Source organism: Nicotiana tomentosiformis, chromosome 6 (assembly GCF_000390325.3).
Source record: "Nicotiana tomentosiformis chromosome 6, ASM39032v3, whole genome shotgun sequence".
NCBI lineage: Eukaryota > Viridiplantae > Streptophyta > Magnoliopsida > Solanales > Solanaceae > Nicotiana > Nicotiana tomentosiformis.
The window spans coordinates 125,375,405-125,402,142 of NC_090817.1; the positions used below are offsets into that span (position 1 = coordinate 125,375,405).

The window sequence follows — 26,738 nt, forward strand, 5'->3', positions numbered from 1 at the left end:
CCTCTCTGGAAAAATCCACTTGGGACAAAACCAATCTAAGGGGAAAAAAAGTGCAACACATGCTTTAAAACCTAAGGTCTCGATATATTCGATCGATCATCTACAATGAGTTAGTGTCGAATATATAAATGAAAAAAGAGGAATAAAGTCATACCTTATCAATAATACCGTTTGAGAAGTGATATGTTCCAATTATTTGGCAGTTGTTCGTCGTTCATCGTGCTGAGCTTATAAGATCCCTTTCCGACGATGTCGAGGACTTGGTAGGGTCCTTCCCAATTTGGTCCGAGCTTTCCTTCATTAGGATCTCGAGTGTTGATGGTGACTTTCCTCAGGATTAAGTCCCCGACTCTGAAGTGGCGAAGGTTGGTTCTTCTATTGTAGTATCTTTTGATTTGTTGCTTTTGTGCAGCCATTCGGACGAGTGCGGCTTCTCGTTTTTCATCCAGTAATTCGAGGCTAGTATTTATAGTCTCGTGATTTTACTCTTTTATTGTATGTCAAAACCTGGCACTGGGTTCCCCGACTTCGACTGGAATCAAGGTTTCGAAGCCATATACTAAGGAGAACGGAGTTGCCCCCGTACTGGACTTTGACGTTGTTTGATATGCCCAAAGGACTTCGGGTAATATTTCTCTCCATTTCCCCTTAGCGTCATTCAACCTTTTCTTTAGGTTTTGGATAATTGTCTTGTTCGTCGACTCGGCTTGTCCGTTCCCACTAGGGTGATATGGCATTGATAATATCCTTTTTATTTTGTGGTCTTCGGGGAATTTCGTCACTTTGCTGCTGATAAATTATTTTCCATTGTCACACACTATTTCGGAAGGTATCCCAAATCGACATGCGATGTGATTCCAGATGAAGTCTCTAACCTCTTTCTCTCTCACTTTCTCGAAAGCTTGTGTTTCAACCCATTTAGAGAAATAGATAGTCATAAATAAAATGAACTTAGATTTACCTAGGGCCGATGGCATAGGACCGACGATATCCATCCCCTATTTCATGAATGGCCATTGGGATAGGACTGAATGAAGTTGTTCTCCGGGCAGATGAATCATCGGTGCAAACCTTTGACATTTATCACATTTTCGAACAAACTCCTTAATGTCTTTCTCCATGTTATCCCAGTAGTATCCTGCTCTAATGATTTTGTGAATCAGTGATTCGGCGCCGGAGTGGTTCCCACAAGTGCCTTCGTGGACCTCTCGTAAAATATAATCAATGTCTCCTAGTCCTAAGCATACTGCCAATGGTCCATCGAATTTCCTTCTGTATAATGTTCCATCTTCATCCAATGTGAATCGAGCGGCTTTGGTTCATAGGGCCCTCGACTCCTTAGGGTCCAATGGGAGCTTTCCGTTCTTCAAGTATTCAATATAGTTATTCCTCCAATCCCAGGTTAAACTTGTAGAGTTTATCTCGACATGACCTTTCTCGATCACGGATCTCGAGAGTTGAACGACAATCCTCGAGCTAATCTCATCTTCCTCGACCGATGACCCTAAAGTTGCAAGTGCATCGGCCTCATTGTTTTGTTCTCGAGGCACATGCTGTAAAGTCCATTCCTTGAAACAGTGCAAGGTTACTTGCAGCTTGTCCAAATATCTTTGCATTCTATCCTCTCGAACTTCGAAGGTTTTGTTTACTTGGTTCACCACCAGTAAAGAGTCACACTTGGCTTCAATGACTTCCGCTCCCAAGCTTTTAGCTAGCTCGAGAACTGCAATCATGGCCTCGTACTCGGCCTCATTGTTAGTCAACATAAAAGTTTTGATAGATTTCCTAATAGTGCTACCCATGGGCGGCTTCAAAACGATGCCTAGCCCGGACCCCTTCACATTCGAAGCATCATCTGTGAAAAGGGTCCATACCCCTGATGATGTACCTAATTTTAACAAAAGTTCCTTTTCGACTTCAGGTATGAGGGTTGGCGTGAAATCGACCATGAAGTCCGCTAAAATTTGAGACTTGATGGTCGTTCGGGGTTGATATTCGATATCGTACCCACTGAGTTTGACGACCCATTTGGCCAATCGGCCCGATAGTTCGGGCTTGTACAAAATATTACGAAGTGGGTAAGTGGTTAATACGCATATGGGATGACATTGAAAGTATGGTCTTAACTTTCTAGAGGCGCTTATAAGTGCAAGTGCCAATTTCTCCAATTGTGGATATCTAGTTTCTGCTTCTCCTAAGGTTCGACTTACATAATAAACGAGAAATTACGTACCTTTATATTCTCGAACTAGGACGTCACTTACCGCGATTTCCGATACTGCCAAGTACAAGTAAAGTTTCTCATCTGCCTTTAGAGTGTGAAGCTGTGGTGGGCTCGATAGGTACCGCTTCAATTCCTCTAATGCCTGTTGGCATTCCGGGGTCTAGGCGAAATCATTTTTTTTTTAGTAGAGAGAAAAATCTGTGACTTCGATCCGATGACCTCGAAATGAATCGGCCTAAGGCAGCTATCCGTCCAGCCAGCCTCTGCACGGCTTTTACACTGTTCACAGTGGTGATGTCTTCGATGGCCTTGATTTTATCGGGGTTGATCTCGATCCCCCGATTCGATACCATGAAGCCAATGAACTTGCCCGAACCGACCCTGAAAGCACATTTCTCGGGGTTGAGATTCATGTTGTTTTTCCTTAAAATCTTGAACGTTTCCTGCAAATGAACCAAATGGTCCTCTGCGCGCAGGGGCTTAACTAGCATGCCATCAATATAAACTTCTATTTATTTACCAATTTGTTCTTCGAACATTTTATTTACGAGGTGTTGGTAAGTAACTCCTGCATTTTTTAGCCCGAAGGGCATTACATTATAACAATATGTTCCATACTTGGTGATAAATGAAGTCTTTTCTCGGTCCTCCGGGCTCATTTGGATTTGATTGTACCCGGAATAGGCATTGAGAAAAGTAAGGATCTCGTGGCCGGCAGTGGCATCGATCATACGATCAATGTTAGGCAGTGGAAAAGAATCTTTGGGGCACGCCTTATTTAAATCCTTATAATCTACACACATTCTAAGTTTATTCCCTTTTTAGGGACTACAACTACATTGGCTAACCATTCAAGATATTTCACCTCCCGAATGGACCCTATTTTGAGAAGTTTAGTTACCTCGTCCTTTATGAACACGTGCTTTACCTCGGACTGGGGTCTTCTATTTTGCTTCACCAGTTTGAACCTAGGGTCCAGGCTTAGCCGATGCGTCGTTATCTCCGGTGGGATCCCTGTTATGTCTAAATGGGACCAAGCAAAACAATCTATGTTATCAATAAGAAATTGAATAAGCTTTTTCCTGAGTTCGGGGGTTAATCTCGTTCCCAGGTATACCTTTCGCTCGGGTAGGTACTCGATCAATATAACCTATTCCAGCTCTTCGACCGTTGATTTGGTGGCATCAAAATCTTCGGGAACAATAAAAGTTCGAGGGGTCAGAAAATCCTCCTCCTCTTCTTCTTCTTCTATCTCCTGCTTCCCTGATTCGGTCGAGGTTGGTGGTTGTGATTGCTATTTGACTTCCTGTTTACTTTTGATGCTTGACCTTTCCGAGGTTGATAGTGTCGATATCAGCGTTACCTCACCAACCGCAAACATTTCCTTTGCAGCATGCTGCTCTCCGTATACTATTTTTACACCGGCCAATGTCGGGAATTTCATCATTTGGTGAAGAGTTCAAGGGACTGCCCTTATATTGTGGATCCAAGGCCTTCCGAGTAAGGCATTGTACCTCATGTCGCCCTCGATTACGTGGACTTGGTATCTTGAATGGTTCCAGCCACGTTCACCGGTAGAATAATCTCTCCTTTAGTTATTTCACTGCCATATTGAAGTCATTTAAGACCCGAGCTGCTGGCACGATTTGATTTTGTAGGCCGAGCTGCTCCACGACCCTCGATCGGATGATATTTGCCAAGCTACCTGGATCCACTAAAACACTCTTAACTTGAACTTTATTTAACAAGATAGAAATTACCAGAGCGTCGTTGCGGGGCTGAGAAATGCCTTCTGCTTCTTTATCGTTGAATGATACAGTGCCTTTCGGGCACATAATCTCGGGTTCGTTTTTCCCTAGTGATTGATACCTTAGTGCGTTTGAATATGGGTCACTGTGGGGTGTCGACCCCACCGACGATCATATGAATGATATGTTGGGGTTCCTCATGTTCATTTTTCCTATTGGCGTTCCTTTCTCTGAAGTGATTCTTGGCTCGATTGCTGAGGAAATCTCGAAGATGGCCCTCATTAAATAGACGGGCTACCTCCTCCCTTAATTGTCTGCAATCCTCGGTCTTGTGACCATGCGTGCCATGATACTTGCATATCAAATTTGAATTTCTTTGGGAAGAATCGATTTGTATGGGTCTAGGCCACCTAGTATCTTTGATCCTTCCGATTACCGATACAATTCTCGATGCATCAATGCTAAAGTTATATTCCGATAACCGAGGTGCCTTTGTGGGATCTTCATACTTGTCAAAACCAATTTTGCTCATAAGTCCCCGAGAATTCTATCCTCGGCCACTTCTTCGATCACTCCGGGCAGAATTGCGTCCTGAACCATTGTTCTTTCAATCTGTTGTATATGGTAGATATCGGTCTTTATACGATCTTGGCTCCCTGTCGACGTCCCTCTGGTTTTTAACTGCCGACATGTTTGTATGTACTGAACTGGAAGGGGTTCCTAATTGGTTGTCCTCGACCCTGATCTTCGATTTATGTCGATTGTTCACATCTTCCCAAGTTACAGCTGGATACTCGATCAAATTTTATTTCAACTGTCGTGATGCTATCGAACTCTGCTCGTTCAACCCTTGGGTGAAAGCTTGAATTGCCCAATCATATGTGACCGGTGGCAACTCTATGCGTTCTATTTGAAATTGGGATACGAACTCCCTCAGCATTTCATTATCCCTTTGTCTTACCTTGAAAAGGTCCGATTTTCTCATTGCGACCTTTATGGCCCCAGCGTGTGCCTTTACGAAAGAATCTTCTAATATGGCAAATGAGTCGATGGAATTTGGTGGCAGGTTGTGATACCAAATCATTGCTTCCTTCGAAAGGGTCTCTCCGAATTTTTTCAACAGCACATATTCGATTTCATCATCTTCTAAACCGTTACCCTTGATGGCGCATGTACATGAAGTAACATGCTCGTTGGGATTAGTGGTCCTATTATATTTGGGTATGTCTGGCATACGAAACTTCTTTGGAATAGGCTTCGGAGCCGCACTTGGAGGAAACGACTTTAACTTCTTCGAATCCATCCCTTTCAAGATTGGCGGTGCCCCCGGTATCTGGCCAACTCGAGAGTTGTATATCTCCACTTTTTTATCGTTGGCTTCGATTCTCTTCTCCCCAGATTCAATTCTTTTGGTGAGATCCTCGAGCATTTTCATTACCGTAGGATCAATCCTCGATTCGTTACCATTCGACCTTTCCGGTACCGGCTCGGTATGTCAAGAAACTTCCGGTTCGACCCTATTCGGAGCTCTATGTTGATTTTGTAACTGAGCAATAGCAGCTGCTGAGCCTGAAGCATCTCGAATATCACTTGGAGACTGACTCCTTTGTCTCATCTGCTTTGTGTTCCTTGGTCACTAGATCTGCCTTCTCTACGTATGCTCCCCTCGAGACCTGCGCTTAGATCCACATTTAGAACAACGTGCGAACTGACATCGACTGGGTTGGCAACCGGTGCTCCCCCGAAAGTAGCATGTGGCAGCTCGACTCCTGGATAAATCACATTTTCGTTTTCACCGTAGAATTCGAGGCCATTGTCACCGTGCGTGGATGTATTTTGTGAGTTTGACATGTTTTAACCTGAAAGCAAAGACACTTGACAAGAACAAGCGTAAAATAGAGCGTTCTACCAAAGTCAGTACTGAACAATCACTATTATCCTTAGCCCCACGGTGGGCGCCAAACTGTTTACCTTAAAAATTGAGTAACAATTAAACTTGTATTGTGGTTTTAATGATATGTGATTTAAACCAGCACCAATTGATAAGCAACGAATTAAATAGATAAATTTGACAGTAAAATATATCAAACCCGTATGCAAACAATTCCTCGACCTTGATTCAAGATGGTCTCGAGGTTAATTAATAAGAACAATAGAGGATGGAACAAGTAGCGATGAACAGTAAGTAAGACAAAGAAAGCAGCATATATGTATATTTTTATCAGTGAATCCTCTCCTTACAAGCGAATGGGATCCCTCTTTATATAATAGAAGAATCCTAAATAAGGTACAACTCTAATAACGGAAGTAGATCCCATGATTGACGCTAATAACTGCTTTGATTTGATCTTTTCCGGGATTTTCGCCCTGACTTGCGACCAGTCACTAATATCTCGTCATTCCGTTATTACGCTTTACTCGAAGTCAGTCATGCTCGATCTCGATTACTGCTGGCTTTGATCTCAATGGATACTTCAATCTCCATGTGTGATGTTCTATCTTCGAGCTCGAGCCCGATCAGTTATAAGGTTACCCTCGAGGTAACTCCCCTGCCAACAAAATCGGGTATGCTCGATTTCGACTGTATACAGATGATGAATACATTTCTTGAAAGATAGATAATGGAAATAACATAGTTTCTATTTTGTTGGAGAAAATTATCACAATACTTTTGCTAGATCACAAATATCAAATCTAGCAGGAATAGAGAGGCTAGATAAAACCAGAGATATTTTAACTCCGTAGAGAATACACTATAGAAGATAAAGTTCCAAACTTAATTCTCTAGTTTTTATCAAGTATTTTTAATGTTGAGCTAAAATAGTCACTACTTTATTAAAATTAATACGAAAAAATATTTTTACCCTTTCTTCATGAGTGTTGTGTAAATATTAAGGACATGATGTCCTTAACATTTACACTGCACACATGAAATTAAGGACATAATGTCTTTAACATCTATACTGCACATATGAAGTTAAGAACATGATGTCCCAAAGTTTAACAACGGAAGGTGCAAATATGAGACACTTTGTCCTTAATATTTACACAACATTCATGAAGTTAAAGACACCGTATCCTTAATATTTACACAACACTCATAAAGTTAAGAACACTATGTCCTTAACATTTACACTGCACACATGAGGTTAAAGACACCATATCCTTAATATTTACACTGCACATATAAAGTTAAGGACATTAGGTCCTAAAGTTTAACAACAGAAGGTACAAATACAAGTTAAGCATATTATTTTCTTAACATTTACGTTGCACACATAAAGTTAAGGTCGCCATGTACTTAACATTTACACTGCACATATGAAGTTAAGGACATGATGTCCTGAAGTTTAACAACGAAAGGTGCAAATACATGACACTTTGTCCTTAATATTTACACAATATTCATGAAGTTAAGGACACCATGTTCTTAATATTTACACATCATCCATGTCTAGCACAAGGGTATTTTCGTCCGGACGGATAAAAATTTATTAGGCACTGGCTAAAGAGTAAATACATTTTAAACAATGACTAAAGAGTAAAGACAACTCTAATTAGTGGCTAACTGTGCACTTCCCTCTTACTAAGACCACGTTTATCCGTAAAATATCTTTCCTTTTTAAAATATTATTTTTAATAATGTGTTTGTCCATAAAATTTTGCAAGTTTTTGAAATTTTTCGAAAATGAGAAAAACTTATTTTCCCACTCACAAAACTGCATTATTTTTTCAAGTGAAATGTATGTCCAAACATAGTTTCAAATTCCAAATATTATTTTTCAACTTTACTCCAAATACTATTATTTTTTAAAAATTATAATTTTTATGTCCAAACGCCTACAAAATATCCTCACTTTTTTATTCACTTCATGTTCGGTACACGTTTTATGAGCAACTAATCTTGATTCACATCGAAAATTTTTAACTAGGAATAAATTAATGATTTTCGAATTCATTTTCAAAAGTCGAACACAAATCTCTAATTAAGAATAAAAATATATTTATCATTCTACCCCAAATTTTGATGGTTAAGATAACCTTCAATCGGACTAGGGGTGTTCATGGTTCGGTTTGGGTCGGTTTTTTCCTAAAAAGAAACCAAACCAAGTAAGTCGATTTTTCAAATATTGGAACCAAACCAAACCAATTAAGTCGGTTTTTATCGATTCGATTTTTGTCGGTTTTTCTGTTTTTCAGTTTTTTGTCGGTTTTTTCTTAAATATGAGACATACACTACCAAACGCATATTCCGACGAGTACATTTTCAACGTAACGCTATCAAACCAATTGCTATTTGAGAAATCTATCATTTACCAAGATATATTGATGATAATTGACTCAAATAGTGATGAATAACTTAAGTACTCAATTAAAAATTAATTATTCTTAACATGAAATAAATTCTTGTACTTAATAAAAGAAAACTATCAATCAAACTAGAAGGCAAAGAATTGTATTATTATAATAGCAAAGAACTAGACTAAAAATACAAATAACTAATATGTACCATAAAATTTTAGAAACTTTATATAAAATATACATATATATATGTGTAATAATAAATTTAAATAGCTACTTTTATAGTCGGTTTGGTTCGGTTTTTTTTTTTGTTAAAACCAAAACCAAACCAAATTTGATCGGTTTTTAAAATTTAAACCAAAACCAAACCAAACTTAAAAATATCGATTTTTTATGTCGATTTGGTTTGGTTTTTCGGGTTTTTATGTCTCGGGACCAACAAACTAAATTTACGGAGGAAAAAACCTTATTTTTGTCATGTATGTAGGGCCCCATCCAGTCAGCAGAAGTTAGCTAAGAAGTAGTCTTGTTCCAAAATCCAGATTTTATTGCATTTAAGTAGGAATGAGTTTTCACCTTTTCTGTTTAACTGCTCAAATCTTCTATCCAATTGTTCAAACCATCACATGTCCCCCTCCATTACTATATATATTAGCCTGCTAACCTTTTTTTTTCTCATCCATCTTTTTCTTTGCCATTTATTCTTTACCTTCTCTTGTCTAAAATTGGCTGTTTCTTGATTCTAGTGAAACTGCATTTTGGTTCCATTTTTCCATCTGGGTGTTCCTAAAATTCCCATTTAAGTGTGAAATTTAGTCACATTTGACTACCATTGAAGCATTTTCAGTAATGTCTGTTGCTGGAAAAGGGTACCCAGATCTACAAGAAAGCAGTGGAATTACTAGTAATAATAATAATAATGCATCTTCTAATTGTTGCTCTGAAGCTTTAGCTCAATTGAAGCTTTATCAAGCTTTCATCTTTTCAATCCCTATTTTCTTTGTTTTTATCTTATTATTGTTATTCTACTTATTTTATCTTCGTCGTCAGAGAGTCGATTGGTCCTCTCTGCGAATGAGGACTTCCACATTGCACTCTGCTACTGAACCAGATGAACTGTCACAGGTATGTAAAGGAACAATTTTTGTGTGTAATTTTTTATTTTTCTTAGTTAAGATTAAATCTTATTTTTTTTAATCTTTTTTTATTCTGGTTGTATTTTACCAGTGTGAATTGGGATTGAAGAAGGAGGTGAGGGAAATGCTGCCTATTATTGTGTTCAAGGAAAGTTTCTCTGTCATTGACACTCAGTAAGTTTCTGTCTGCCTTACATTTTTGTATGTAAATTATATTAGTATTGGCTAGTATTTTTTTAAGTACAGACTTCCAACCAGCAGATCTAAAATTTGAAGTAATATGTTTAGAGGATTGCAGTTTATCGTCTATGTACATTTTTATGTCTATTTGTATTGCATATGTATACATGGTCCAAGCCGACAGTAGGAGGTTCAATTGAACCTGATGTGAAGAGATGGCTAAATAGGGCTCTGCCCCCTCCCCACGCAAAAGTACGTAATGCAATTAAAGGCAGAGCCAGAATTTTAACTTTATGGGTTATGGATTGTAGAACAACAATTTTAAGATATTTGATATTATAATAGTTTATACATATTTAACGAATTTAGCCTTTAATTGTTTAGAAATATAGGCTTTTTTCTTTCGGTCATGGGAGGGAAGTAGTCGTTATGTAACTTGTTTGGGTGCAGGAGCGGAGTGCAGTATAGGCGATACAATTACAAATAAGTCAATGGTTTGTTGTAAATCTTCTAACAGACTGTTATATCTCCAAGATGTAGCCGGTTGAGAATTACAAATCATAACATATTGTACAAGTTGATAGTGCAACGAGTGGGTAGGTAGGATAAAGGGAGATAATGGTGCATACCATAGAAAATCAAATAAATGTCGGAGTCTGGAATTATAGTAGATGCCAAATGAAATCACTACATCTTACAATGAACGCCTCTTTAATTTGCTCTCTCTTGTGTGAGAAGTGAGCTATGTCAAGTTCTTTACCTTTGTGGCATCTCCAAGTAGTTTATTGTCTGAGTGAAAATACCTATTCAAATTCTGTCAGAGCATTGAGCTACCATGTTACAACATTTGCTCAATCTAAATATCTTACAGTTCATTAGTCTGGAAAAAAGTTACAAGTTCATGTAAATGCATTTGGAGTAATTTTGGTAGCAATATTAGATACATCTGCAGACGCGAAAATACAGAATGTAATCTTGAGATATGAATGAAACTTCACACTTTCTGGATAGATGAAAACATGACATATGTATCCAAACATAATTTCAAAGATATCTAGCAAATTTCTCCGACTTCTAGAGCTATTGTTATTCTTACACTGAATTAGTCGACCAGCTACTGAGTCACTTGCCTGCTTTGAAGGTGTATTTGGAAAGAAAGTACCATAAAGAATTATGCTAGCATAAATATATCCCATCAATAATTATTGATTTCAGTAAACTTTGCAGAACTGGCAGCAAATTTGTCATATTCTGAAAAGGTGCCTCTTAATGTTACACACCACGAACAATGATATGTGGATCTTGTGATGGCTGAAAACGTGTGAAAATATTTAACTGGTCCTCACAGTCATGAATAGCCTTTGATATTGCGGAGTTTTGGTCCTAGACATTTGTTTGTTCTACCTTCATGTTCTTGTACTTGCAGCTAATTTCATTTTTTATCTTAAAACCAAGATATTCTCACAACTTTAGTACTACAATTCTGATGGTGGTTTCTGTAGCAATTGTTGCTGGGAAATGCAACACCATTTGCTTTTGTTATTATGAATACGGAAAAGGCCTAAAAATGCCACTCAACTAACAGAAATGGCCTATCTATGCCATCCGTTAAAAAGCCATTTATGTTAGTTGAGTGGCATTTTTAGGCCTTTTCCGTTATGAATATTTAAGGAAATTTTACCTTCTATAACAAAGGTATACACCCTATTTATTATAAATCAAAATCATTTTAAAATTTTAGTTTCTATAGCTACCTTTTATATTTTATAGCAAAATAAGTATTTTATGGTATATACTACCATTGAGGCATGAAATACGCTATTTATATTTTTCCTCTCTCTTAGACAGCTATACATACCCACTTTTAAGGAATTGCCGTTACTGTATTCATGAATACATGGCGCGAATACATGTGAATACATGCGCGTACAACTGTATTCATGAATACAGCAGCGCGAATACATGTGACAACTGTATTCATGAATACAGCAGCGCGAATACATGTGAATACATGCGCGTACAGTTGGACTGCCCTGATTTTATGCGCTTTTTGCTGTTGTATTCATGAATACATGGTGCGAATACATGTGAATACATGCGCGTAGCTCTTTTTTACTGCTGTATTCATGAATACAGCAACGCGAATACATGTGAATACATGCGCGTACAGCTGAACTGCCCTGATTTTAGGCGCTTTTTACTGTTGTATTCATGAATACATGACGCGAATACATGTGAATACATGTGCGTACAGCTGGACTGCCCTGATTTTATGCGCTTTTTGCTGCTGTATTCATGAATACAACAGCGCAAATACATGTGAATACACTACCGTAACAACTGAATAGTAGCTATAGGAAGTAATTATGTATATGTTAGCTATAGGAATTTAATAGCCACTAAACAATAGTAGTTTCTGAAAATTCCTCAATATTCAATTCCATGTTGGAGAGAATAGAAAATAGCTCTTTATTTATTAACTATGTAGAAGTTTCAGTTTGACGATCTTTGTGAAAAAAATTCTTTGAGGGATTCGTCTTTAAACCATCAATTTGCAAAGTCTCTTAGTTTTAACTTTCTTTTTTTCTATTTTAGTTTGCAACCGATTCTTTGAAGAAAACAAAAGGTTTCGTAGAGACATAACTCAATATTTAAACATTGTTTTCTGATGAAGTTTGATCTTTCCTTGGACAGATGTTCAGTGTGCTTAGGGGATTACGAAGCAGAGGATAAGCTTCAACAGATACCTGCTTGTGGGCACACATTTCACATGGATTGCATTGACCACTGGCTAGTCACTCATAACACCTGCCCCCTCTGCCGCCAATCTATCCTTACTCCAACGAAAGCTAACACTGAAGAAACGCCTGATAGAGCAGAAACTACTGAGACAAGTTCAAGTGAACAAGATGCTGATGAAACATCTCATCAAAGAAACTCTGAATGTTCTGAGGGACCTCAAATAGGCCAATCAAATCCAAAACCAGAAACCAGAGAAGAAACAGAAGAAAGATCGTCTAATGAAGAAGATGGCGATAGTCTTAATGTTGACAATGTCATGGACTCGAGAAAAGAAAGTAATGTCGCTTTATAGGGGAGATCTGATTCAGTTTGATGTTTGTAAGTTAGGGAAGATAAATATTAGCCACGCTGCTTGATGTGTGTTAGGAGACAATAGGGATGAGACGGTGCAGGATATATATGACAGCATAAGTTTGCCCCTTTTGTTAGGATTCCAAAGATAGTCCAGTTTTGTTTAGATCTCAGAATTCATTACCATGCTCCTCAAGTTTCAACTTTTATCAGGAAATGAGAGGCAAACAGCTCCATATATCTCCATAAGAGGTTTGCATCATATTACTGTCTGGGATAAGAAGAAGCTGAAGCAAGCAAAAGTCTTCACTGCAAGCCTATGGAATGATGAAATATCTGCAGATTTGTACCATTTAACATTCCTGAGTGATAATTGAAGCCTGTTTTTTCTTTCTTTCTTTCTTTTTCTTTACTTTAGTTATGTATTTTCAGGAAGAAATTGGATGATGTATTATGTATTTTCAGGAAGAAATTGGATGATGTATCGTCGTAATACTATATTGTGTCTCAGGCGTTTATATTTCTCTGGCACTCTGGTAGTTGTCAATTGTCATGACTGATAATCTTACGAGCTCTGCACTGCATATATGAGTTATATCCATAGTCAGTTTCAAGTTGGCAGAAACTTATTAAGTATGAGGTTGCAATAATACAAATAGTTGAAATATGATGCATTCCCTACACGCATTGCATGAAATGAAACGGATTCAAGTAGAGCATAATGAAGTCATACTATCAATATCAACTAAATTAGAAGTAAAACAGACTTGATTGGTTTGAGATTTATTAGTTATCTTGAGAAGCGCTCATCTTAAGTCTCGACAATTCTATATCTGCTTGCACTGGAAAGTCATGACTTGCTTTGTACAAATTTTATCAACTTCTGAAACCAACCACATCATAACAAAAATTTCTACTAATTAGAAGCAAAACGTGAAAATTGCAACAAAATTAGGGGTCCTTGATTTGTTAAGATTTACATAACTTCTTTGGACTTAGCTTCTACTTATTCCTAGTTGAGTTTGAGTACCTATAAAAGTGCTATGATTCCCTTATACTGTAATATAAAACTTAAAGTATTTTGGTGTAACAATTTTCAAAGGGAAAAGGCCCTTTTTGCCCCTAAACAGTAAACACTACTCCTGTAATATTACTAAACTATACCCTCCGCTAGAAGTTGGCAAAAAAAGTTACCTCTTTGTAACCTTTTTGTATTATATTTGTCCTTATTTTTCAACTAAGCAAACAAAATGGTCCAATATAATACAAAAAGATAACAGCGAGGTTACTTATTGTCAACTTCTAACAGGTTTGTTTTTGCAACAGAATGGGCTTTTTATTGTAAACTTCTAACAGATGGAATAGTTAGACAATTTTCTATAGTGTAGGGCAAATTTATATATCTTCCATTTTTCAAACAGGCAAGGACTCATTTTTAACTTGGACAGAAATTAGCAAGCCTCAGTAATTAGGAGCATCAGTTTTCAATTGTAGTATTTGGTTTGACCAATTCTTGTAAATGTGAAATAAATACTACTCCAGTACAGTCCAGTTGACTTGGCCCCATTTCTCTCTCTGCTTCCTCAGGTAAATCTGACAGAGTGACAGTACACCACACATCTTAAATTGTTTCTTCTGTTTTCCTGATTGACCAGGAAACTTTCTGTACTTTACTAGTTTGGTTTTTTCTCCAAGATTGGAACTTTTCATGTGGGAATAAACTTCCTCAGGTAAGTCTCACAGTACAACCATACATCTCAATCTTGATTACTTAAGGATCTAAGCTTTTTTGGCTTTCTTCAAAATTTGCAATTTGATTTCACTTTGAGCTCAGCCTTTAGTGGTCAACAGTGACTAGCTAGCTAATTTTCCTGTGATATTTAGTTTACTAGAAGATGGGTTCAATCCAAAAAACTGTTTACTACTGCTCAGTATCTAAAGGTGGTCAACTTCTTTATGCATATAATAATGGTGAAGATCTTGAGATTGAGAACTTGGCTGCATTGTGCTTAGAAAGAATTCCTCCTTTCCATAAATGGTATTTTCAGACCATGGCTAAAAAGACTTTTGGGTTTTTGATAGAAGTTGATGAGTATGTGTACTTTGCTATTGTAGATGAGGGTCTTGGTCATGCTGAAGTTTTAAAGTTTCTTGAACAATTGAAGGATGAATTTAGAAAATTGGCTAACATGGGTTCTTGTTGGACTATGTCTAATCTAAACTCAATTTGTTTACAAGAAAAATCAATTCCTGTTATTTTACCATGTCGAAATGTCAATGGGGAAATTGAGGGTAGTGCTTCAACAAAAGTGTTGTTATTGGGCAAGCCTAGTAGACAAGAAAAGAAGAAAAAGAAGGATTATGCAATTGCTATTAGAGATACTGAGTTGGAGGAGCAACAAAAATCTACAGAGCAAGTTATTGATTCAGTAGTTTCTCCAATTACGTCACAGAAAGAGTTGAGCTTGGTAAGGACCATATCAAGATCTCAAAACTTTCAAAGGAGGTGGTGTCGCCACGTACGCATTGTCCTTGCAATTGATGTTGTGGTATGTCTTGTGTTGTTTGTGATTTGGTTAGTTATTTGTGAAGGTACAAAGTGCCTTCACTAAAGTTGTGCTGCTGATAGAAACCCTATCTTCTCTGAATGCTTGGAGCCAAGGAGGTCATTGCTCGAACTTTTTGAAGTACTTCAGCACAGTGTTACATCACGATAAGCATTTTCGAAGAAAATGGATAATGAAATTAACAGATCAAGCAGTTTTTTTACACTTATATCAACTACAAGTTTCATCAAAGTATAGTTAAAAACTCATGTTGTACAGGAATTACTTTGGATGGACAGAGTGGGGGATGCAGTAGATTACAAGCGATGTGAGGTTCTTGTTTGTCTATTATTGTCCAAGTTAGTTGCAGCTTCACCGTTACTCCTTCTAACTGCCATATGAGTGCTTCATTTAAATATTTTAAGTGTTCTTTTCTTTTCTATTTGGATTGAGATGGGTCTAATTGGAGCAATGTGGAGCCTATCCCGACTTGTTTGAGGTTGAGGCATAGTAGTAGTAGTTGCAGTTTTTTCGTTTCCATTGCATCACATGTATATACAAATGCCTGGTTACACACCCCTAAAGATATTTTTGCTACTTTCTATGTTTCTTCCCCATCGATAATAAGTCTGCTATATCCTATAGCATTTCTTATGACCTCTTGAGCATAATAAACAGAGACTTAGTAAAATGTCATTCTGTTTCTACTCTGAGTGTCTTACTTTATATCTTATATTCTTGAAGGGTAATTGCCAAATTTTAGGTGGGGCTGAGGGGCTGTAGGCCGTATCCCTTTACTTTGCTGGAGAAGTGGTTTGAGGAACATCTTAAGAATTGAATGATACTCCTCCACCCAGAATGTATGACACACTTTCCTGATAGTAATATTCAGTAATTAACTCAATCTTCTTCAAGAATTTATTTCATTTGAAAAATTCAAATATAGACAACTAAAGGAGATATTATTACACCTTTTCCTAGTCTTACTAATTTATTAACTACTGCTAGTACTTTACATTTACTTTTACTCTTATACAAGTATTGTCTCGTTAATCAGCCACTGTACTTATAGTGGGAAAGAGGGAGTAAAGTTACTGAAAATCATGTGTATAAGAGCCAATGACTACAAGAAGATGGCAGACTAATGAAGAAAGGGGTTTATCAAGCTTCAATTAGCTGTTTTAATAAACAGAAAAGGGCAGCTTCATGCTAGTATTTGATATTCTTTTGTTCATTAGTTTGACTGTTTTTATTGGGTTGAAAAGGAACTTCCCAAAGAATTTCAATCACCCACCCCCTTCAGAATATATGTGAGTAATGTTTACTGTGGAGGTGACTTCTTGGACTTGATTTTACCTGTTTCATTAGAAAAAACTTGCACCTATATTTTGTTGGTAGAAAAGGCATAAATGCAGACATGAATACTACTCATCTTTTGAAATTACTATATCAGCAGAGAGTCCACAAGACTTAGGTAATCTTTCTTGTCCTGTCCCTCCCAAAAATCTCGGGGGCATTAATCTTAGATGGATGAGAATTTTCATCAAGTTCCTTGAGATTCCGTCACAGTTAGATGCATATATGTAAGATTTGGATCGGTCTATCGGATACAGGGGTAAGGCTGCGTACACACTATTCTCCCCAAACCCCACTTGTGAGATTATACTGGGTATGTTGTAGTGGTTGTTGTTGAAGTTGCTGGATCCTATTTCAATAATTTCTGATTTCCCATTCAGCTTTTTTGCCTGTTATTTCTGTTAGACTGTTGCAACACTGTTTTGATATCAAACTGAAATACCCCTTCTTAAGCTATAGAAGAATCAGGCTGTGAGTTTTGCTTGAATCATTTTACTCCTTTGATTATTCTGAGAGGTAGATATCCTTCTCTGCTCCATTTTCTGACTAATGATAAAAGTACAGAGGGGAGGAATGAAGAATATAGCAATGTCTCCTTCTGCTATTTGTGAGGCCAAAATGAAAATAGCGCATGAATAAAATGCATTAGTGTATGCATTAGTTATGCAGGAATTATAATACTGAAATGGTTATTGGCAGTGTGTTAATGGTCAATGGACTATAGTAACACAAGCATTTTCATAAGAGATTGTTAAATTTTCAAAGAAAAACAAGTCACAAATGTGAGGAAATGTGGCCTCTTAAAATAGTTCACTGCCCAGGCAACAGGTTTTCTGTTTGCAATGCTCAACTAAAAGTGTCCAAACTGAAGAAGAAAGCCAACTTTTGGCGCAAAAGTCTTTTTGTTAGTCAAGAGGCGTAAAACCGCAGATTAAACAAGCACAACTTTGTTTACTTATTGAACTTTCTTTTAGCATATTTTGGGTAGTTTCTTTTAGCATATTATTTATTTTTAGTGTCGTACAGGATTTTCTGAAAGAAATATGATTTGGTCGACTATAAAATAAAAATTAACGCTCATAGGGTTATTTCTCTCCTCTAAAACATCTTCATTTGCTTGAATGAAATATTGAAAAAGGTTATATATTGTGAATTTTCTACTTCAATAATATAGCAGGTTGAATGTAACTTCTCTTGGAATATGGATGAGACAAGTAGAATTGACATCAGGTAGCCACTCTAAAGGACTGATATTTAGAAATTAGCCAGTGCGTCGTGAATTTCAATTTTTTAGGTTAATTTTTCAGGACAAAAATGTCCTGAGTTGCCCTGAAGTTAAGATTTTTAGTTTAAAATTTTAGCACAAAATATGTTATGGCTAATGTCTAAATAGCATCTCTGAAAATGACTATCTGTACACTTGCCCCATGAGATAATTAATGAAACAAGGGACACTTGGGATATTTACACAAATAGCCGGCCATATTTATTGTTTACTTTTTCTAGCCAGATACATGGATTATACGTTGATTATAATATTATACATTCCTCGGCTATTTTTAGTGTAAGTTGTTGGATGGACAACTATTTGAGTTGTTTTTGGGGGGTGGGGGATGGGGGAGAGTTAGACCAAAGCCCAAATGACATAATTTTGTAACTGTTTTGTCAATAATGAATCTCATCACTTGCTTTACATGAAAAAAATATACACGCTTTTAAGTTTAGCACTCTTTTCGCTCCTTTCTATCTATCGTTTTAGCCAAAAAAAATTGTCTCATTTTTTTTTCCTTCCAATTCCACCCTTCCTATTCTAAGAAGGCAATATGCTCATGAACTATTCATTAAAGAAAATAAAGGAATAATTTAATCAAATACCAATTAAAATTATGCTATCATTGATTTTCTTAATGGGTAACCTATAGTATATAAAAAAGAACCAAAGAGAGTCACTTTACTGAAAAATCAAAGAATAATAGCCTTCGTCCTGAGAGTTCAAAAAGTTGCTAAAACTGAAAGTCAATTGTTATGTCACGTGTTCTGTCCTCTATTATATAAGGGAAGAACAACAGAATGACTGCAAAAGAAGATAAAATCTTTGAGTAAAACAGAAATTAAACTATAAAGTTTTAAAAAAGGAACCACTGTGATTTGAAAACCGAAGGTAATTTAATCAGTAATCAATCGAATGTTGGAGAAACACAAAAAGACTTGTGCGTGCTAGCAGTAAAACATACACATGCGTGCTACATAATTATTATCTGTACGTAAATCTTTAAAAGATTCATGATCAGCAAATGGTACTAAAATATTGAAACGCAACTTTAATATATGTAGTTTAACTTCTAACATCATCAGGATAGCGCTTGGAGGCATGCAAAAAATCATATTTTCCCAGCTCCGTGAAACCTTGTCTTGAATAAAGTGTGGGGTATGACAGAAGTTGTTTTAATCTGGTCGCCAAGTCAACCAAATTCTACCATTATAATGAAATTCAAATTAGTAACATAACTCCATCCAGGAAACATAGCATTGGCCATCTTTTCTTTTCTACACACCTTTATTTTTGTTTCTACTAGTCCAACCATACCTACTGATTCTTTATTGCAAAGGATCTTTACTTCCCTTTGCTCATTAGGGCCATTGATCCCTCTAGTGTTCCAGCACATGATACTATCCATTTCCCGAGGGAGGTTTTAAATGGCCTCCCTCATTTCTGATTTGCTTGCTTTGCCCTCTTCCACTAGTTTTGGGTCTATCTAGCACTTGAAAAGTATTAGCCTCCTCCACTTGCAAGCTCTTTTTTGGCTGGTATCTGGTTGTGTTTAAAGGAGTTACCCAGGCAGGCACTTTTTCTGGTATCACCTCCTTCAACTTTCTCTCATTATCCTACTTTGTTATGTCCTTATGAGCTGTTGATCCCTTCCCATCTTTTGGATTGTTGTCATTCTTCCTTTTGTCTTCATTTATTGCTATGTTGCTTGACTCATTGTCTTGTTGTTTCTTTGGTGAAAGACTCTGCCTGTGCCTTCTGTTAGGATATACTATAAACCATACATATTGTTATAATATTCTTTATGGAATAATTATTTATTTACTTATTAAATTCAATAAAGTTTTATTTTAAATCGTTGCTTATATAGTAGATGATTTAGTGTATAGAGTTTAGCTTATACACGGAAGCTTAAATCATCAGTTCTTATAAGTCATAAAGTTTATGTTCACAATCTAATGATGGAATTAGACAAACCATCGGAATGGTTGTAGCACAAGATTAAAAGTAATTTATCTTGATTATGGGAATGGTCTAATTCCAACTTCTTGTGCTAGTACATTTTGTATGTATTGAATAGATCAAGTAGAGATAAGTATTTTATACTCACTTAATAATATAATTTCTCTAGTCCATTCAATGTACTTAACTCTTAATCTTAATATAATTATTATTAGTTGTGTATGTCATTTATTGTTTTGATTTATTAAAAGGCGAGATTCTTTCGTGAGTCAATAAGCCTGGTAAATTGGACAATAATGATATACATTGGCCAATTAATAATTAGTTGATGGAATCCATGTCTCAGTTTTTGAGATTGATGATACTCCTTTATGAAAGCTTATAAGTTTTCATGTGTAAACCCGCCCGATAGATTTTGTATCCGACACATGAAATAAGTTAAGCAAAAGTCTAAAGGAAGTAATCAATAAATTAAATTGTCAGTAATTTAATTTGATTGGTTAGTATCTGAATCTTAACATGTGGAGTTAAATAAGGTTTTATGGAAGAATTTCGAAATTGAACTAAGGAGTGCAATTACGAATTTTTAGTGGAATAATTCGTAATTTATTATGGTGGAAATTAATTTCAAAAATTTTGAAATTAATTCCATAATAGGAAGCCTTGTTAATTAAATTCTGTGGTCCCTACTGTGCCTGAATAATAGGAAATAAAGGAAACCTTTCTTTAGTGGAAAAAGAAAACCTAACAGGTTTTGGAAAATGGTTTTAACCTAAAAATGTAGTTATATATACATGGGATATAGCTGGCCGTTTTTAGCACTGGAAAGACACACATTTTTCTTCCTTGAATTTTGCCCACCCGAAATTCTCTCTTTTCGGATATTATTTGGGTAACACGGTAGAAGACTGTGGAAGTTTGCTGAGGTCTTGCAACTCTGGAACTGGAGACGGATATTGATTTGCTTTGTTCACGCTTCAAGAGGTAACTCGAATAATCTCCGTATATGCTAATTGTTTAATTCACACGTGAATATGATACTGTAATTGCTTTCGCTGCGATATATAATCCAACAATTGGTATCAGAGACTACTCACGTCTAATTAAATGATTAGGATTGTGATGACCCAAAAGGTCATCTTATGTTTTGGAACTTGAATCTGCGCTCTTAAGTCTTAAAAATCTCATTTTTACCCTCCTCGATTTGCGTGTACAGTCCGGACATGTTTCCGGAAAGCTTTTATGTTGAAAACTAATGAAAATAAGAATTTTTGCCTTAAAAGTTGATTTTAGTTGACTTCGGTCAATATTTTTGGTAAACGGGCCCGGATCCATATTTTGACAGTCCCAGTGGGTCCGTATCGAATTATGGGACCTGGGCGTATTCCCGGAATCTAATTCGGAGGTCTCTAGCTTGAGTTATAAATTTTTGATAAATATTAAAAGTCTAAAAATTAATTATCTTTAAGAATTGATTGATGTTTGGCATTGTGAGTATCGGGTCCGTATTTTAGTTCCGGAGCCCGATACATGTTCATTATGATATTTAAGACTTGTCTGTGAAATTTGGTGAGAAACGGAGTTGATTTGACGTGATTCGTATGTCAGTCGAGAAAATAGAAATTTTAAAGTGTTCTTGAGAATTCCATTTGATTTGGTGCTAAATTCGTAGTTCTAGGTGTAGTTTTGGCGATTTGATCACGCGAGCAAGTTCGTATGATGTTTTTAGACTTGTGTGCATGTTTGGTTTGGAACCCCGAGGGATCGGGTGAGTTTCGGATAGGCCACAAGATGTTTTGGACTTTGAAAATCTGGTATTTTGCTGCAGCAGGTGTTCTGGCATGTCCTTCTTCGCGTTTGCGAAGGTACTCTCGTGAACGCGAAGAGTAAACTGGGCAGCTGAAGTTTTCTTCTATGCGAACGCGAAGGCTTGGTCGCGAACGCGACCAGCTCGTCGCGAACGCGTAGTGTTAGGCACACCTGGGGGAGAGTCGATCGTTCCTTCATCGCGAACGCGAGCAACGTCTCGCGAACGCGAAGGCCAGGGGGGGGGGGGTAGCCTACGCGAACGCGAACACTGTCTTGCGAACGCGAAGGCTTGGCAGCCTATACTCTTCGCGAACGCTACAGTGCTCTCGCGAACGCGATGAACACTGTCGCCCAGCACTTAACAGAATCCAAATACGGGATTTAGCCGAAAATTTATTTTTCTCAAAAACCAAACGGTGAGAGGCAATTTTTCAAGAGCCATTTCTTCCCCAAAGTTTTGGTAAGTGATTCTAAACCATTTTCTTTCAATTACCCATTACATTTTATGAATTATCAACCTAAAATCTAGAGTTTTCATGGTAGAATTAGGGGTTAGGGTAGAAACTAGGGATTTCGGAAATTTGAGGATTTAGACCCTAATTTGAGGTCGGATTCCAAAACTATTTACATATTCGGGCTCGGGGGTGAATGGGTAAAAGGATTTTGGTCCCAATCTCGGGTTTTGACCAAGCGGGCCCGAGGTTGATTTTTTGACTTTTTGGAGAAAAATTTGGGAAATTTAATTTATGAAACATAATTGATTCCTTTAGCAATATTTGATATTATTGACTCATTTTTGAATAGATAAGAGTTGTTTGGAGGTGAATTCCAAAGAAAAAACTGTGATTGAGAATTAAGTGGCCTTCGGAACAAGGTAAGTGTCGTGTCTAACTTTGGATTGAGGGATTAAGTATTATGTGTTTATTTGCTACGTGTTTGGTTGTTAAATACGATGTATAGGTGAGGTGACGAGCATCTATGTGTCGTTGTCGAGTGATAGCATGCGAGTGAAATTCTATTTTTGTCTATTTTGTAGCCTTAAATTCTAATATCCATGCTTAGCGGGTCATTTGAAATGTTGGGTGACTTATATATGGTTTCACTGAGATTTGGTAACTTTTGAATATTGATTCAAGGTTGAGGTTACATTGTGCTATTGATTATGGATAAAATACTGGTTTCTTTGTGTTATTGATTCTGTGATTTGTGAGGAGGAGTGTAAAACACGAAGGGTGATGCCGTGCATGCATTATTTATATTGTGAGGAAGAGTGTAAAGCACGAAGGGTGATGCCGTGTATATTATGAGAGGTTTAATGCACGAAGGGTGATGCCGTGCCGTTCTATTTATTTATTTGGTGAGGTTGAGAGTAAAAGCACGAAGGATGATGCCATGCCATTCTATTTATTTATTTGGTGAGGTTGAGAGTAAAAGCACGAAGGTTGATGCCGTGCAGTTTTCCTTTGCCGTTTTATTTGCTCAATTCGTTTAAGAATTTTCGGTTTAATTCTGTCTTTTCATTATTCTCACTCTTTATATTGTATTTTCCCCACTGTATGTCCCCTTCCCATTATTTCTGCATTATTTCTTTATTTACTATTGTTGCCACTAGCATGATTATACTGTTCAGGTTATATGTAGGTGTCTTGTCCTAGCCTCGTCACTACTTCGCCGAGGTTAGGCTCGACACTTACCAGTACATGGGGTCGGTTGTACTGATGCTGCATTCTGCACTTTCTGTGCAGATTTTGGTACTGACTCAGGTTGATCGAGAATTTGCTATTGGTCCGCTGTCCGGAGACTCAAGGTAGATCTGTCGGCATTCACAGACCTTGAAGTCCCCGTCTATCTTTTATGTCCTACTGTTTCCTTTCATTCAGACAGTTGTATTTCTTTCAGACTATTACTTATAGTAAATTCTAGAATGCTCGTGAATTGTGACTCCAGATCCGGGTGGTAGTAATTAATACAGTTTTATAATATTCCGCACTTATTATATTTCATCTTAGTTAATTATTGTTATTTACTGAATGGAAATAAGGAATTAGTTTAATGATTCTATAACGTTGGCTTGCCTAGTAGGTGAAATGTTAGGCGCCATCACGGTCCCATCGGTGGGAAATTTCGGGTGGTGACAGTTGGTATCAGAGCCCTAGGTTGCCTAGGTCTCACGATTCACGAGCAAGCTTAGTATAGTCTGGAGGATCGGTACGGAGACGTTTGTGCTTATCTTCCAGAGGCTATGAAATTTAGGGACAAGTTTCACTTCTATTCTTCTCTGTCATGCGATTTTGCTTTCTTAATACTAATTGAACTCTTCTACTCTTATTCTCTCGCAGATGGCGAGAACACGTACCGGTTCCTCAGCTGAACATCAACCAGAGCCTCCAGTGGCAGCTCCTACGTGGGGCAGAGGTCGAGGTCGAGGCCGTGCCAGAGGCCGAGGCAGGGGCAGGGGTCAGCCTAGAGCCCGAGCAGCAGCCCCAACAGTGGAGCCTCAGATAGAGTTTGACGAGGAGGTTCCAGCCCAGACTGTTCCTACCAGACCAGCTCAGGTTCCAGAGGGGTTCATTGCCACCCCAGTACTTCAGGACGCTTTGGTCTGTTTGGTGGGCCTTATGGAGAGTGTGGCCCAGACTGGCGCATTTCCCATGGCACCAGCAGTCTCTCAGGCTGGAGGAGGAGCACAGACTCCCACCACTCCCACTCCGGAGCAGATGGCTCCCCAGTATCATGCTCCAGCAGCTCAGCCAGTCGGATTAGTTCAGCCGGTTATTGCGGCACAGGTCGGAGATGGGCCAGCTATGTCTTCTGAGGCTTTATGGAGATTGGACAGGTTTATCAAGCCCTTTCCTGTTCACTTCAATGGTGCTCCTTCAGAGTATCCCCAGGAGTATCTTGACAGCTGTCACGAGGTCCTACGAAACATGGGTATAGTGGAGACCAATGGGGTCGATTTTGCTGCATTTCAGATGACTGGTTCCGCCAAGAAATGGTGGAGAGATTACTTGTTGACCAGACCAGCTGGGTCGCCTGCTCTTACTTGGGACCAGTTCTCTCAGCTCTTCATAGAGAAGTTTCTACCTATCACATTGAGAGAGGAGCGTTGCCGTCAGTTTGAGCGTCTCCAGCAGGGCAGTATGACTGTTACTCAGTATGAGACCCGTTTTGTGGATTTGGCCCGTCATGCTATTCTTCTGCTTCCCACCGAGAGAGAGAGGGTGGGGAGGTTTATTGATGGACTTGCTCAGCCTATCAGATTGCAGATGGCTAAGGAGACTGGGAGTGAGATTTCTTTTCAGGCGGCTGCTAATGTCGCCAGACGAGTCGAAATGGTTCTTACTCAGGGAGGTCAGGGGTTTGACAAGAAACCTCGTCATTTCGGTGAGTTCAACGGTGCCTCATCTAGAGGCATGAGTACTTTTGGTAGAGGCCATCCTCCTCGGCCGTTTCATTCGGCGCTCCAGGCATCCCACGGTGCCTCAGGTGGTATTGGCCCTCAGATGCATTATTCCGACCAGCTAGCCTACAGTGCACCACCGGCTCCTATTAGTGCATCTCCACTCCAGAGTTATCAGGGTGGTTATTCAGGTCGACAGGGTCAATTTCAGGGTCAGTAGTCACAGCAGCCGGGGTTATGTTATACTTGTGGTGAACCGAGGCACATTGCTAGATTTTGCCCTCGGGCGACGGGCAGCTCACAGCATCAGAGTTCTCGTGCCATGGTTCCGGCACCAGTTGCTGCACCACCTGCTCAGCTAGCCAGAGGCAGGGGTTAGGAAGCCAGAGGTAGAGGCCAGACTGTTAAAGGTGGAGGTCAGGCCGTTAGAGGTGGAAATCAGCCAGTTAGAGGCCGTCCCAGGGACGTAGTTCAGGGTGGCGGGGCCCAGCCCCGGTGTTATGCTTTCCCAGCCAGACCTGAGACTGAGTCATCTGACGCTGTTATCAAAGGTACTATTTCAGTTTGCAGTAGAGATGCTTCAGTTCTATTTGATCCGGGATCTACTTACTGCTATGTGTCATCCTATTTTTCTTCCTATTTGGTTATGCCCCGTGATTCTTTGAGTGCTTCTGTGTATGTGTCCACACCAATGGGAGATGCTATTGTTGTAGATCGTGTTTATCGTTCGTGTGTGGTCACCATTGGGAGTCTTGAGACTCGTGTCGATCTCCTACTTATCGACATGGTTGATTTTGATGTAATACTGGGTATGGATTGGGTGTCACCTTATCATTCTATATTAGATTGTCATGCCAAGATAGTGATCTTAGCCTTGCAGGGGTTGCCTCGATTAGAGTGGAGAGAGAATCTTGGCCATTCTGCCAGCAGAGTTATCTCTTATGTGAAGGCCCGGCATATGATCGAGAAGGGGTGTCTAGCTTATTTGGCTTATGTCCGCGATTCTAGTGCGGAGGTTCCTTCCCTGGATTCAGTGTCGGTTGTTCGTGAGTTTCCAGGGGTGTTTCCTATAGACCTGCCGGGGATGCCACCCGACAGGGATATTGATTTTTGCATTGATTTGACTCCGGGCACTCAGCCCATTTCTATTCCGCCATACCGCATGCTCCCGCCATAGTTGAAAGAATTTAAGGAGCAGTTGCAAGATTTTCTTAATAAGGGCTTCATTAAACCTAGTGTCTCGCCCTGGGGTGCACCTGTGTTGTTTGTGAAGAAGAAAGATGGATCGATGAGGATATGTATAGATTATCGGCAATTGAACAAAGTCACTATAAAAAACAAGTATCCATTGTCAAGGATTGATGATTTATTTGATCAGCTTCAGGGTGCCCAGGTGTTTTCGAAGATTGATTTGAGATCTGGCTACCATCAGTAGAGGATTAGGGCATCCGATATTCCTAAGACAGCTTTTCGGACTCGGTGTGGCATTATGAGTTTCTAGTGATGTCATTTGGGCTGACAAATGCCCCAGCAACATTTATGGACTTGATGAACCGAGTGTTCAAACCCTACTTGGATTCCTTTGTGGTTGTATTTATTGATGATATCTTAATCTACTCCCACAGTCGATAAGAGCATGAGCAACACCTTCGGATCGTTCTTCAGACTCTGAAAGACAGCCAGTTATATGCTAAGCTCTCAAAATGCGAGTT

At 38.4% G+C, this 26,738-nt stretch overlaps 2 protein-coding genes across 2 annotated transcripts; both read left to right on the top strand.

The window, feature by feature from the left end:
• The first annotated feature begins 8,857 nt into the window (after positions 1–8,857).
• Positions 8,858–13,201, top strand: LOC104089751 (RING-H2 finger protein ATL58-like). The gene is made up of 3 exons (XM_009594720.4): positions 8,858–9,399; positions 9,502–9,584; positions 12,285–13,201. Exons 1-3 carry the CDS (start codon positions 9,124–9,126, stop codon positions 12,682–12,684), a joined length of 759 nt encoding a protein of 252 aa, XP_009593015.1. The 5' UTR covers positions 8,858–9,123; the 3' UTR covers positions 12,685–13,201.
• A 914-nt stretch (positions 13,202–14,115) lies between these two features.
• On the top strand, positions 14,116–15,886 carry LOC104089750 (phytolongin Phyl1.1-like). Its single transcript, XM_018768650.3, has 2 exons — positions 14,116–14,413; positions 14,568–15,886. Exon 2 carries the CDS (start codon positions 14,579–14,581, stop codon positions 15,293–15,295), a length of 717 nt encoding a protein of 238 aa, XP_018624166.1. The 5' UTR covers positions 14,116–14,413; positions 14,568–14,578; the 3' UTR covers positions 15,296–15,886.
• Positions 15,887–26,738: the final 10,852 nt, after the last annotated feature.

Coding starts and splice junctions, on each gene's coding strand:
- LOC104089751 (XM_009594720.4), top strand. CDS start 9,124: ATGTCTGTTGCTGGAAAAGGGTACCCAGATCTACAAGAAAGCAGTGGA. Junction 9,400..9,501: donor AACCAGATGAACTGTCACAG/GTATGTAAAGGA, acceptor GTATTTTACCAG/TGTGAATTGGGATTGAAGAA. Junction 9,585..12,284: donor TTCTCTGTCATTGACACTCA/GTAAGTTTCTGT, acceptor TTCCTTGGACAG/ATGTTCAGTGTGCTTAGGGG.
- LOC104089750 (XM_018768650.3), top strand. CDS start 14,579: ATGGGTTCAATCCAAAAAACTGTTTACTACTGCTCAGTATCTAAAGGT.